General features: G+C 61.4%; 1 protein-coding gene across 1 annotated transcript in view; it reads right to left on the bottom strand.

The window, feature by feature from the left end:
• The window catches only part of CPLX1 (complexin 1), a 36,346-nt gene extending 24,331 nt beyond the window's left edge, over positions 1-12,015 (bottom strand). Inside the window, exons 1-2 of the mRNA XM_023638570.2 lie at positions 11,831-12,015; positions 10,271-10,376 (exon numbers count right to left, since the gene is read on the bottom strand). Coding sequence (XP_023494338.1) covers positions 10,271-10,301 — 31 coding nt within the window. The 5' untranslated portion in view covers positions 10,302-10,376; positions 11,831-12,015. The remainder of the gene's footprint in view (positions 1-10,270; positions 10,377-11,830) is intronic.
• Positions 12,016-12,468: the final 453 nt, after the last annotated feature.

Raw genomic sequence — 12,468 nt, 5'->3', positions numbered from 1 at the left:
CCTTGAAAAAATATTTTTAGATAAAGTAATGAGTGATCCTGAGGGATGAATTTTAAAGCAAAGCAGCATCTCAATTTTCCATATCACTTCTTTATACTTCTCTGTTTTATTTCAGTTTCCTACAACGACTATTTACTGTTTCAACCACAGGGAAGAAATCCACTTTCTGGTTAGAAAACAAATGTGTATAAACATTTCATAAAATTGAATGCAAAGATCAAAATATTTTTCATATATTAAGAAAACACCAACTGTTACGCCAACTCCTTGCCCTGAATGGCAGGCCACGGCGGGCGTGGCTGCAGGAAGATGACAGAAGCACAGAGAACAGCAACAGCGCTGGGAGGGGCGCGGACACACGGCAGCATCCCGACCATGACAGTTAGAGGTGAAATAACACTTTAAAAGGGCACACAGGTTCCAAAACACGGCAGAAGGTTTTTAAAAAAGGAAATTTCATCCATATATTCAGATAAAATAAGTGGAACAGTAAGGAAGCGTTTAAAAGGCCAGAGTTGGGATGACAGAGTTGATCAGAGGCGTCCATTGTAAGGATACACGGTGAACGGTGAGAGTCTTACAAAGCGAAGTCCCCTCCACAGACCCACCCTCTGCCCGGAGTGAGGGGGGCCGCGGTACCACGGCCGGGCCTGCATCGGACTGTCCTTGCCATCCGGGTCAAGAACAAACCAGCTGCCGAGGAGAAATAAAGCCCCCCACAGGGCAGGGGCCTGGGGCCTGTCCTAGGGCCCGGCTTCTGACACGCTCGTCCGGCTCCCACCCCAGCCTGCTGGGCAAGGTCAGAAAAACAAACAGGCGACCCTCCGGTCAGCCTCCCGAGGCAAGGCCGCCAGGCCCAGGGCCCAGGCCGGTGTCAGGTGGACGGGACTGGGCCCCCAGTGCCTTGTGCCCCCGTGCAGGGGTCTGGGAGAGTTGGGGGCCTGGGGGCCCAGGCTGGGCACCCGACGCTCGGGAGGGCAGTGGGCTGTCTGTGCCGGCAAGGACGGTGCAGAAAGCCAGCTTTCTTTCATCCTTGCCTGGAGGGTCACAGCCCCCTAGTCTTGACCCCGAGCCCTGCCTCGGGAAGCCACCTCGCTGCTCCTGGGGATGTGCTTTCCTGATTTTCTGTGAGGCTTCTCTGGCTTTTGTACCCATGGAAGCGCCAACAGCCCCCTCTCTCTGTCAGCTCCTTTTGTGCTCTTGCAAACCCTCACTGGCTGTCTGGGAATATTCCTCCTGCAGAGAACAAAGCTCTCCCCACAGTCTCGCGACGATCAGATGCCCTGCACCCCTGCACCCGCTGGGGAGGGGAGCCTGGGCCCGCAGCCGTGGCTGCCGTCTGAGCTGCCCCTGCCTGCAGAGCTGGGCGCCAGGGGGAGAGCGTCTAGTCTTGGCTTTCGGGAGAGGACCAACGGAGACAGAGGCGAGATGAAAACGCCAATTAATGAGCCCAAACACAGCCAAGCTCGGACAGATGGTGTGGCCGCCCGGCTTCCAGGACGGTTGTAATATTCGTGCGTCTGTGCCTCCATTCAGCCTCTCTGCCACTCACTTGGCCGCGGTCCACCAGGGTTGATGGGATGCGGGGCGCTGCAGCCATGGCCACGGGGGTCGCTGCCCTCGGGCACCTCCTCTACTGAGAGGGACGAGGACCTGGGATGGGGAGCAGGGCGCCAGGGGCCTGGAGGAGGGGCCTGACCAGAGCTGAGTGAGCCTGGAGCAGGAGCCCTCCCGGCCAGCACCTCCCAGCCCCTGAGGCAACCTGAGGCAGGAGCAGTGGGGAGTTGCTGCTCTCCCCGGAGCGTCTGCAAACTGAAGCCCTTTCTAGGCCCCCACCTGTTGTGGGTCTCTCCACGCAGGCCTGTGATGAGCGCTGCCCAGACGACCCTCGCAGCTGGGGCGGCTGGCGGGGTACTGAGATGCCGGGGGGACGGCGACACTAAGGGGGGAGATTGAGATTCTACAGGGGACTTGGGTAAGACTCAAGGACCTCCACGATGTCTCCACCCCAACAGGGAGCCCCAAGGGCAGGCATCCATTTGGCCTGATGGACAGAGGACCGGGGAGCCTGACTCTATGCCACGGAGGGCTGCTCCCTCACCCCATGGACCAGGCGCAAAGCCTGGAGCAGTGGTCCACATTTCCAGAGCCTTCCTTTGGAAGGAAAGCTAAGTGCAGAATAGTCCCAGTGGCCCCGAGGACCCACAAGGGCTGGAGGAGGGCGACTTTGCTGGGGGGCTCTGCAGGACCACCCCCATCTTCTGCTAAAGCCGTTTCGATTTTTCTCTGACTCTTCCTCTCACGATGTGCACACAGCATTTGCTCTTCTTGCCTCTCCCAGGAGGCCCCTAGATTGTGGCCTTCCTGGCCAGGTCTTGGGCCGCTGGGAGCTCGAGGGTGAAGGCACTGGCCTGGGGCTAAGATGGCCTGGAGTGCACGCAGTGGATGGCACCCTGCCCTGGCGAGGCCCACCACCCACTCAGGAAGCAAAGCTCAGCACACCTCTGATGTTCCCACGACAACAAGGCCCCCACGTTCCCATGTAAATGTTAGGATCAGCCATTAGTTCCAAAAGGGGCTGACCCAGGTGCCAACCTGCCTGCAGGCTCTGTCAGAGCTGCTCTAGCCGGTTACCTGACCCCATGAGTCCTCAGTCCCCTAGGTCTCATCTGCACTGGTACCCGGCATCTGGCACTCAGCACTCAGCACCCAGTACTAGCATGCAACACTCAGCACCTAGCAACTAGCATACAGAACTTGGCACCTAGCACTAGTATTTAGTACTCAGTACTCAGCACTTGGCACTCAGCATTTTCAGCACCCAACACCAGCATCTAGCATTCAGCAGTCAACATGCAGCACCCAGCACATAGCACTCAAAACATGGCACCCAGCACTCTTGGCACCTACCACTCAACACACAGCACCCAGCACTCAGAACTCAGCACCCTGAGCCCTCCACTGGCCCCAGCAGCTGCCCGGCCTCAGCCTACCCCCTCTGCCTGGACACTATAATTCACAGTCAAGCCCATGGGACCAAAGGGGGCCTATAGGTGGGGTGGGGGTTCTCTGCCCCCCCGCTGCCAGGCTGCCTGCCTAGAGGAAGCCAGAGGCCTGAATGACCCCTGTAAGGGTGAGGGGAGCCATGTTCTCCCCTGTCTACGCAATGGGAAAAGTGAGGCAATGCTGGGAAACTGCAGCACAAGAGGCCAGGAGGAGGGTCTGTAGAGACCCCAGCCAGAGTCCCCACCCTCCCCAAGACAGAATCGGGGTGCTCTGAGCAGCCACTGGCTGACAGCAGGAATCTCAGAAGACCCTGCATGCTCCTCTCTGCCCACCCGGAACATGAGTCGCAGGCCCAGTGTGGCCTCCCCTTGCCTGGTCTGCTTCCACCTGGGTTTGGGGTCTCTGAAATTTGTTGGCATTGGGGTTTGCCAGGATTTGATGCTCATTCTCAAGTTTTCATCAATTCCCCACTCTGTTTAATGTCCCAGCATTAAATGCACGACACTACCGAGCCTGTTGCACAGTCCGACGTTGGCACGAGATTCTGATTCATGTAGGGGCTATTAAAATGAATGCTTTAATTCCAAACAATGAGGCAAGAAGTCTGTGGCTTTGCCGGTTCAAGACCATCGTGTCTGTTTCATCCCATGTTGGGCAGAAGCATCGTAATTGAGCTGCAGCTTAGCCAACCAGGGGAGTCCTCTCCTGAGGGAAGGACCGTCCTTCACGGTTTTGGGAGAAAAGGCGGTTTCTCTGAAGCTCTTCTGGGCTCCTAGAGACATGGGGTGAGAGGCGTCTCTGCTGGGGCCCCTGAAGTAAGCTGGTGCCGTCTCGATGCAACACGGCATCTGGGAGCCTGTTCTGAACGACCCTTGGTATTTTACCATCAAGTATTTGCTGGCTGCCTGTAGAGGAGGAGCCAGCTCTCGGGGTGAGCAGGGGAAGGAGGGACCCCCCTGCCCTCTGGGGCTCAAGGTTTGGGGCTCTCACATCTGAAAATCAACAGTTTCCAAGTTGATGTGAGCCAAGCTCTGAACTGCCTGCCCAATACTGCCCCCAGGTGCCACGCTGGCCCTCAGCTTCCCAGACCCTTCTTGCTCATGACACGTAAGGGGAAACCCTCCGTGAGATTCCACACACACATTCCTTTAGCCTCTCCCCTTCCTCCTGCCCTAAATGTGGATGTGATGCCAGAGCAGCAACAGCCACTCTGCAACTATGAGGAGCAGGCTGAACACGAACACTCCGCCGGGACAACAGTGGCAAAACAAGAGCCAGAGCCGGGCCCCTGACGGCACCGCTGAGCACCTGAGCCACCTCCTGTGCCTCACCACATTAGAGAAACAACTCAAGCCGCTCTCTGTCTGGTTCTCTGTAATTTGAGTCAAAAGCATCTCGTGTAGAATTCTAGAGTTTCGCTTCCCGATCTGCTCCTTGCCCTGGAGCCCAGCTCAGCCTGTGGCTTCATCATGCTTCCAGATGCCAGAGAACCTGGCCTCACCTGGTCAGTGTCTCCCTGGGGCAGCCCCAGGCTGGTGGGAGGCCTCCCATGAACAGAGCTAACCCCCAAACAGACAGACGGAGCCGGGGAGCCGTGGGGCCAGCCCAGCCCTCAGGACCTGGGTTTGGCGTAGGCTGGGGATGCCTGGTCGTGCCCTCAGTGTAGAGTCCTGCAGAGGACACTAGGGGTCAGGACAGGACCCCTGGGACCTCACGCTGCCGCTGCGCCCTGACTGGTGGTCCTAGGAGGCAAGGGGAGGGAGCATCCTGGAAGAGCCACGTCTGACCTGCAAGGCCTCAGGAGCCCAGGGCTGGGTCTCCAGAGCGGCTGCAGACACACAGGCCTCAGCTGGGCAGCAGCAGGAGAGGGCTCAGCTGCTTAACAGAGGCAGGTGCCAGACCCCAACAAGCCTTGGAGGTAGGGGTGGAGGGGTGGCCAGCACTGAGAGAGGGGACTTGGGCCGCCAGAGGGAGACCCTCCCCACCCCAGCCCCCATCTCATGCGAGCTCCAAGGTGGGCACTGCCCTCCATTCTCCAGGATCTGGTCCTGGCAGCCTTGACTCATCTGGGGACTGATTCCCACAAGACCCCCAGGGTGACCCGGCCCAGAGGACACAGCCCGCCACCCACATGGTGTAGAGGCCCAACCGCAGTGGCCCCCAAGGCTCTCCCTGGGGGACATGTCCACGCCATGATTTCCTCCATCCACGGAGGCCTGAGTGACAGTGGTTCACCTTCCTTCGTCCACCCGCAGCCTCGGCCCAAGGAGCTGCTGCTCCTGCCCAGACACGCAGGCCTCAGGACCTTGGCTGTTCATCTCCTCGCACTGGACACAGGCCCTGATGCCCTCTACCCCTGAGACGGGACCGCCTCCTTGCCCAGGACTGGCCCGAGGCCAGCTCGCCACAGGACACCGTCCTGCCTGACCACATGCCAAGAGCCACTGGACGTGCCAGGGCAGACCTGAGCTCCGCGAGAAGACCCTACTTGGGCTTGGTTGCTGGGTCCTGTAATGTTCTCCCTCGAAGCTCCTTCCAGCCCCAGCTCCAGCCCCATGGCCCCATGGCCCCAGGCCCTTGCACGTGCTGTGTCCCAGTCTCGTCTGCTGGTCCTTGGAGCCCATCTCAGATGTCCCCTCCTCCATGAAGCCCTCCCCTGCCCCCGCACAGTCCCTGAAGACCTGAGTGTGTTCCTGACACAGAACGTGTCACACTGAGGGGGAATGGCGGGACAGCCAGCCACAAATGGGATTGTTTGGGCCAAAATAGCCACCTGCGCCGGATTTAGCCTGAGAGTCCATACCAACCACGTTAACCTGACAACTGCCCACGCTCCTGTCCATGGTGTAAATATAGCTCCAGGACCATTTGCCACTTCCTGGCCTTGGGGGAAAGCAGTGTCTTCAAATTATACCCTTGGGGACCCTGAGCCCCAGATCTGTGCCGAATTGGCTGGGCCGCCTGGCACCAGTTCAAGGCCGCCCGTGGCAGACAGGTTCCCAGTCCCCACGCCAGCAGCCGCCACACCGACTCTGCGTCCCTGTTTTCTTCTTTCAGGCACTGAGTGTTGGCGGATTTAAATCTGGGGGTGTCTCGGTGGATCTTGTAAAGGCCTGTAAGGCCTCCAGGCCCTTCTGGTAAAGACAAGTTTGCCAACAGCTGGACAGTTTCCCTGACAATTTGGCCCCAGGAGAATTCCCCTCTGTGCCTCGCTCTGCGTCCCACAGCGCCCGCGGCTCTCAGGGCTCCCTGGCCTTGGGGCGATCCCAGCTGAGCTATGTCCTGGAGGTCAAGTCTTCTGAGCCTGAAGGAACCAAAGGTGCCCCGTTCAGCCTGTGGAGAACTCGGCCCCAAGGGTAGGCACCCCAACGGGCCCCGCCTGGCCCCTCTCAGGCTGTGTCCTCAGACAGTCGGCCGTGGTGTGAAGCCCTCCCATATGCACCGTGGGGGCCCAGAGGCCAAGTGTCTGGGCTGATCCTGCCACCTCAGGGGAGGAGCCCTGGGGGCCACCTGCCCCTTTGTCCATGGTCCACTGCTACCTGCCGGCCCTCAGAGAAGGAGCTTGGCACCAGGAGCCTGAGTGAGGTCGTCGGTCAGTGCTACTGGTCTTGCCAGGACATGATGAGGCAGGACGTCAGCGTGCTGGCACCTGAGTCCCACTCCTCCCCACCCACGGCTGCGCTGAGGGCAGCCCTGCCCCGCCCCGTAGCTTGTCACCCCCCTGCCAGCCCCTCCCAGTCTCTGTCCCGTCCTCCCTCATGGCCCAGGGCAGCCCCTCATCCCCAAGGCAACTCCTTGTCTCTTCCCTCCCCCTCCCTTCCCTCCTGTAACACGTGCCCCCAGAGTCTGTGCTCTGCTCCCAGGTGACCTGCGGTCCCCGGGGAGGCGGCTCAGTGTCCAAGCAGACAGGCCGGTGGAGGAGAGGGCTCTGAGGTGGCCGCCACAGCGGCAGAGCATGACCCCCACCGGCTGGGCTCGGGGCCAGCCAAGCCACAGAGATCGACAGTCAGGTGTCTATAGAAGATTACAGGGAGGACCTGGGCCTGGGATTTCACGGCCGGCCGCTGTCCTTGCTGCAGCTGAGCTCCTCCTGAACCGGCTCCCCCTGAATCTCGGGGGCTTGCTCTGTCTGTCCTGCAGCATCAGCAGGCTGAGTCTCGCCTGCCTCCTCGGGGGGGTCTCACCAGCGGCCCAGCTGGCCATGTGGGAGGTGTCTGCAACGTGCCAGCCAGTGGGATGCAAGGAGGGGCAGAGGCTGCTGGAGCCGTGACCAGATGACTGAGGGCATGAGAGGCCTGAGCGCCACAGAGAAGCCCAGTCAGCTCTCCAGCAAAACTCTCAGAGGGAGAGACGCCAGACTGACTGGTGGGGGCCAGGGGGACAGAGACACCACAGACCCAGGGCACACGCCTCGTCGTCAGCCCAGCAGATCTGGGACCGGGTCCTTGCCCAGTCCAGGGTGCCCTGAACCCCAGAGTGGACAAGGCCATGTGCCTGGGGGCCCATGGTATCCTGTCTGTCTGTCTGTCTGATGGATTCTGAGTCCTGCAGCTGTCGTCCCCACTGGGCAGTCACCTCGTACTTTGTCCCCACAAAGGCCTTGCCTAAGGCACAAGGTCAGGGCCAAGAAGTCTGTCCTTGCCAGAGGACTGGCCGTGCAGCTCAGCAAGCTGGGGACAGCCTCCGACGGCCACAGTTTAATTAGGCCGCACCGAGTCCTGTCCCCAGCACAGCTGAGCGAGGCTGCCTGGGGCTCCCTCCAGGGCCGTCTCTTCCCTCCTTTCTGCTGTGTGTCCTCTGAGTGTGCATGTGTGTGTGTATGTGTGTGCGTGTGAGTGTGGGTAGGGATGTACTCTGTTTTCGACCCTGACTCTATTTCTTTTTGTTCCTGAGACGTCTCTGTCGTTCTCTGTCTCTTGTCCCTCTCTCTGTCTCTCCCCTGCTCCGCCTCTCTGTCTTTTTCTCTCTACTCTCTATTTCTGTCTGTATCTGTCTGCGTCTCTTTGTCTTCACCTCTCTCTGTGTCTCTGTTTCTCTCTCTCCCTCTCTGTCTCTGTCTCTCTCTGTCTCTATCTCTCTCCCCCGCCCCGTCTCCATCTTTGTCTCTGTGGCTCTCTCGGTCCATGTATCCTGCACTTATCCACGTATCCGTTCCCTTGGGTTCCTCAGTTTCTGTCTCAGTCACCCTGTCTTTTCCAAGATGTTCTCCAGATGTTTTCTTCTGAGCTTCTGTCTCCCCCAGTTGCCATCTCTGCCTGACTCCAGACAGCCTCGCGCCCGTTGTCTCTCTCCTGCATCTCTCTCCCTGGGACTTGTTTCCCACATCGCTGTGTGTCTGGCGCACCCTAGGGCATTTCTGTTTCTGTCCTTTCCTTGGTCTGTTTCTGGGCTGTACCTTCCCTCCAACTCCATCCCTGGCCCCCATTTCTCTGGCCTCGCCTCTCTGGACGGCTTCCCGGGGTCCATCCCAGCAGATCCTCTGTGTCTGGGGCTCTCGTCCGTCTCTCTCAGAAGACTTTTGGTCTCTGTCTATCTCTGTCCCTCCGTCTGTCTCCCTCTCACACATATGCATCCAGAGAGACCAAAATGATGCCCATCCGGGGATGGGGGGACAAAGTACAGGAACAGAAAACAGGGTGTCACCGAGAGGTCACATGCAGCCCCTGCCCTGCAGCACTGGGATGGCGAATGTCAGGGCCAATGCCTGGCCTTGGGGTGCCCGGCGAGCTGCGTGGACAGGGTGCTCCGAGGGGCCTCTGCGGGCCGCCCCCTCGCAGCTCCCACATCTCTCTGAGAAGCCCGCCCCGTCGCCGCTGCAGGAGAAACTTTGGGCTGACATGGAACAAAGGGAATCCAGGCTGGCAATTACCCAGCTAATTTCAGCCGTGTAGACAGCCAAATCAGATATTTCAGTTTTCTTACAAGCCCACCTCAAGGCCTGAATTAGCCACCTAATTAATTATCTGTAACAGCCTCGGGCTGGGTGGAACATGGATCCCTCCCAGAGCCAGGATGCTGCCTTGTCCCTGAATCATGTCCTGGTGACGTAATCATTATAATTAGACTCGACCTGCAGCCTCTCCTTGACCACGACATCTCATGGAACGTGGCCCCAGGCCAGGCCCGAAGTCTTTTCATTTAATCTATGTTGAGCGGAAATGCAGCCATTCTCCAGGAGACAAGCCCACATGTGGGGCTCCTGTCCTGGGGGGTGGCCCCGGTCCTTCCATCCTGCCCTTCGTTTCTGGCACAACGGCCCCCACCAGCTCCCCACCTATGGCGAAAGTTCCCACTTCCTCCTGCCATCACAGCAGCACCAAGCGGGTGGCCTTATCACGTGTCACCTGACTTGCGCTGGGCTGCGAACAGCACCAGCAGAGTGCGGCCCCCAGGGCCCACCCGAGGAGGACATCTCTAAAGGCAGAGTCGGGCGCTGGCTGCCGCTCCCCTCCCAGAGAGATGGCGCTGCACCAAGTGGAGGCCCCAGGGGCCTGGGCTGACCAGGCTGCTCTGCAGAACGCATTCATGCCAATGTGGACCTCGGCCCACTGCCCCACCACCTCCCGGGCCAGAGCCTCAGCCCACTATCCTATACCACCTTCCTCTCCTGGGCCAGGCTCTCTGGCCATGATGATGGCCTTCAGCCAAGTACGCACAGGATTCCCTTCAAATAGGAGTCAGCAGAGTTGGAAGGGGGGGGTCCCCTCCCCAAACACATACACAAGAGACCACACTGCCTCTGTGCAAGGGACCAGTGTCACACAAGCCTCTTCTCTTGTCCCTGTGCACACTGCTGCCCCCAACCTGGGTGAAACCCACGGGGTCCTTGCTGGACACCGCAGGTCCAGCTCTGTCCCCCCAACTCCCTTCCAGCTCCTGCAGCCCCTGCGGCCTCTCGAAGCTCTGCTTACTACAGTAAATACCAGTGGGGGCCTCCGGACCTGCCAGTTAGGATGGCCCTCAGTGCCCCTGAAACCCACCCTCGGATGTCTTCCCGAGCCAAGTGGGGGTGCTGCTGCTCGGCCTTTGACCCCTGCCTCAGCACCATTGGGTGGGCCCTGCCCTGACCACAGCACACACCCTCTCCCACCCCCAAGGCTGGCCAGGCCCCACTCCGCCAGAGGGAGCAGGCTGGTGTGTCTGGGGGGACGTGCGTGGGTGAGTGTGAAGGCTGAGAGGGGCCACGTGTGACGTCTGCATGCCACTGCGGTGTGCAGGCCATGACCCGTGGGAGCAATATGCCCCCACAACCCCTGCTTCCTACCTCCCAGGGCCTGCTTCATCACAAACTCCATGACGATGGTTGTGTTTCCTCAGCAGTTCTTCCGAGGGTCGGAACTCACATGCGAGCGTGGCCAGCAGTCTTCTGCCTGGAGGAGAGGAAGTGGCCACAGGTCACCCTGATCGGGCTAGGGCAGGGCTTCTTCCTCGTCCCCACCCAGCCTCCCCTCAGCATGGGTCTGGGGTCTGAGAGAGCATCATCCATCATCCTCCCCACACCTTGTGGCTGGACCCCCGCACTGGGAGGGTCCCTGTGGAGGGGGCCTTCCACACTATACCCTGACCAGGGCAGGCAGATCCCAGGACCCCAGCTGGACCTGCAAAGCGGTCTCACCCAGTCCCTGGGGTTTCTGAAGCCAGCTTTGGCTGCCACTGCAGGGGTGGGAGGTGCTCACATCTTGGGGGGTGCAGCTTAGAGGAGCCAGCCTCTGTGAAGCAGGGGCAGGCCTGGGGGCGTTTGAAGGTGACTGGCTCTGCTGCCTCCATGGTGGGCTCTGGGCCACAGGGGGCGGTCCATCCAAGGGATGGGAGAGTTAGAGTGCATGGAGCCGGAGCACATGCCCCTTCAGGGAGGTCCCTTCGGCTTCTGATGGGGGAGTCTCCGGAGACCAGATTCTATCCAGGGGAGGTTCCAGCACCCACTGCCACCTGCCCACAGCAGAGACTGGAGTGGAAAGGAGAAACCAGCAGGGGCTCGGCCTTCAAGGAACAAATGGAAAGTGGGGGCAGACCACCCCTCCACCTGCATCTGCATGGATGGGGCACCCCAGGTCAGCTGGAACTCTGGTGGGGAGGTGCTTCCTGTAAAATCGGCAGATGCAGCGCCGTCGCCCCCCCCCCCCACACCCCCACCCAAGGTCTCTTCTGGCAGGGAAACCTAGGTCCCTGGAGATCCACTGCTTTATGAATTTTTCCTCCGCAGCGCAGGAGACCCGCGTGTGTGCGGGCTGGGGAGGGGTGGCAGGCTGGGGGTGCCCCCGCCTCCCTGAAAAGCGCGGGCGCGCAGGGGCGCCTTTGCCGCAAAGCAGATTCCTTCCAAACTTCTCCCCTGGCTCCTGGTGGGGAGGGAACCGCAGGGCCCGCCGCAGAGGCTCGGGGGTGCTGCGGGAGCTCCCACAGGGCTCCCACCGCCGCCGCGCGGGCCGGGGCTCCCGCGGCCGCCGCACCCCTTTCCCGGCTCTGCCCAGCGGCCTTCAGGCGGGCGCGCCGGTAGAGAGGAGGAGAGATCGAGGACGAGGGAGGGAAGGGAGGCGCGAGAGGCCGAGACTCGGAGACGGAGCAGGAGAGGGAGGGCGCGGGCCGGGCCCGCGTTCAGCACCGCGCGGTGGACAGCGCCAGCCCGGCCGGAGCACGCCCGCCGGGAGGGGAGGGGGGCGTCCGGGGAGGGGAGGGGAGGAGAGGGGAGAGGGGTCCGGGGAGGGGAGAGGAGGGGAGGGAGAGTCCAGGGAGGGGAGGGGAGTAGAGCGGAGGGGGTGTCCTGGGAGGGGAGGGGAGGAGAAGAGAAGGGGCGTCCGGGGAGGGGAGGGGAGGGGGCACGGGTTACCTTCCGGCCGGGGCGCGGGCGGGCGCGGGCGGTCAGCGGCGGAGCGCGCTCGGGCCGGCCGGGTCCATGTGGCGCCGGGAACTGCGGCGGCGGCTGAAGGGCACCGCGAGGAGGGCGCGTCATATGGAGCGTGACGAGGAGGGCGGGGCCGAGGCGGCTCCGCGGGCGCCTGCGGGGTTGGGGGGGACCAGAGGGGCGGAGCCGCGCCCCCCTGCGCTCGGGAGCCCGCTCCGGCCCGCCCAGCCGCGCAGAACCCCAGACACTGCCCCGGACCCGGGCTCGCCGTGTGGACTCGGCGGGGCCGCCCCCCAAAAGGGGGTCCTGCTCCTCTCCCCCTCGCCCGCGCGGGGCGCCTCGTGAGCGCGCGCGGGACCCGCGGGAAAGTCCTTTCCTGTCGCTGGAGCGGTCAGGGGCCGGAGTTGGGGGTCGCCACCCGCTCCCCATTCCATGCGAGGAAAGGTTCCCCGGAGGGGGCGGTGACAGTGGCCTCGACCCCAGCTGCTCCGGGCCTCTTCGCCGGGCTGGGCGGGAGAAGGGAGTCCCTGGAGTCTTGAAAACTCAGCCTCTCCTGGGGGAGAGAGACCCGAGGGCCGGCCGGACCCATTTCTCAGTGTAAGAGAGTCACTGAGCTTCGTTTT

This window comes from Equus caballus, chromosome 3, assembly GCF_041296265.1.
Source record: "Equus caballus isolate H_3958 breed thoroughbred chromosome 3, TB-T2T, whole genome shotgun sequence".
NCBI classification, from domain to species: Eukaryota; Metazoa; Chordata; class Mammalia; order Perissodactyla; family Equidae; genus Equus; species Equus caballus.
The sequence above is the reverse complement of the archived record's forward strand: the minus strand, read 5'-3'. Positions and strand labels throughout refer to the sequence as shown.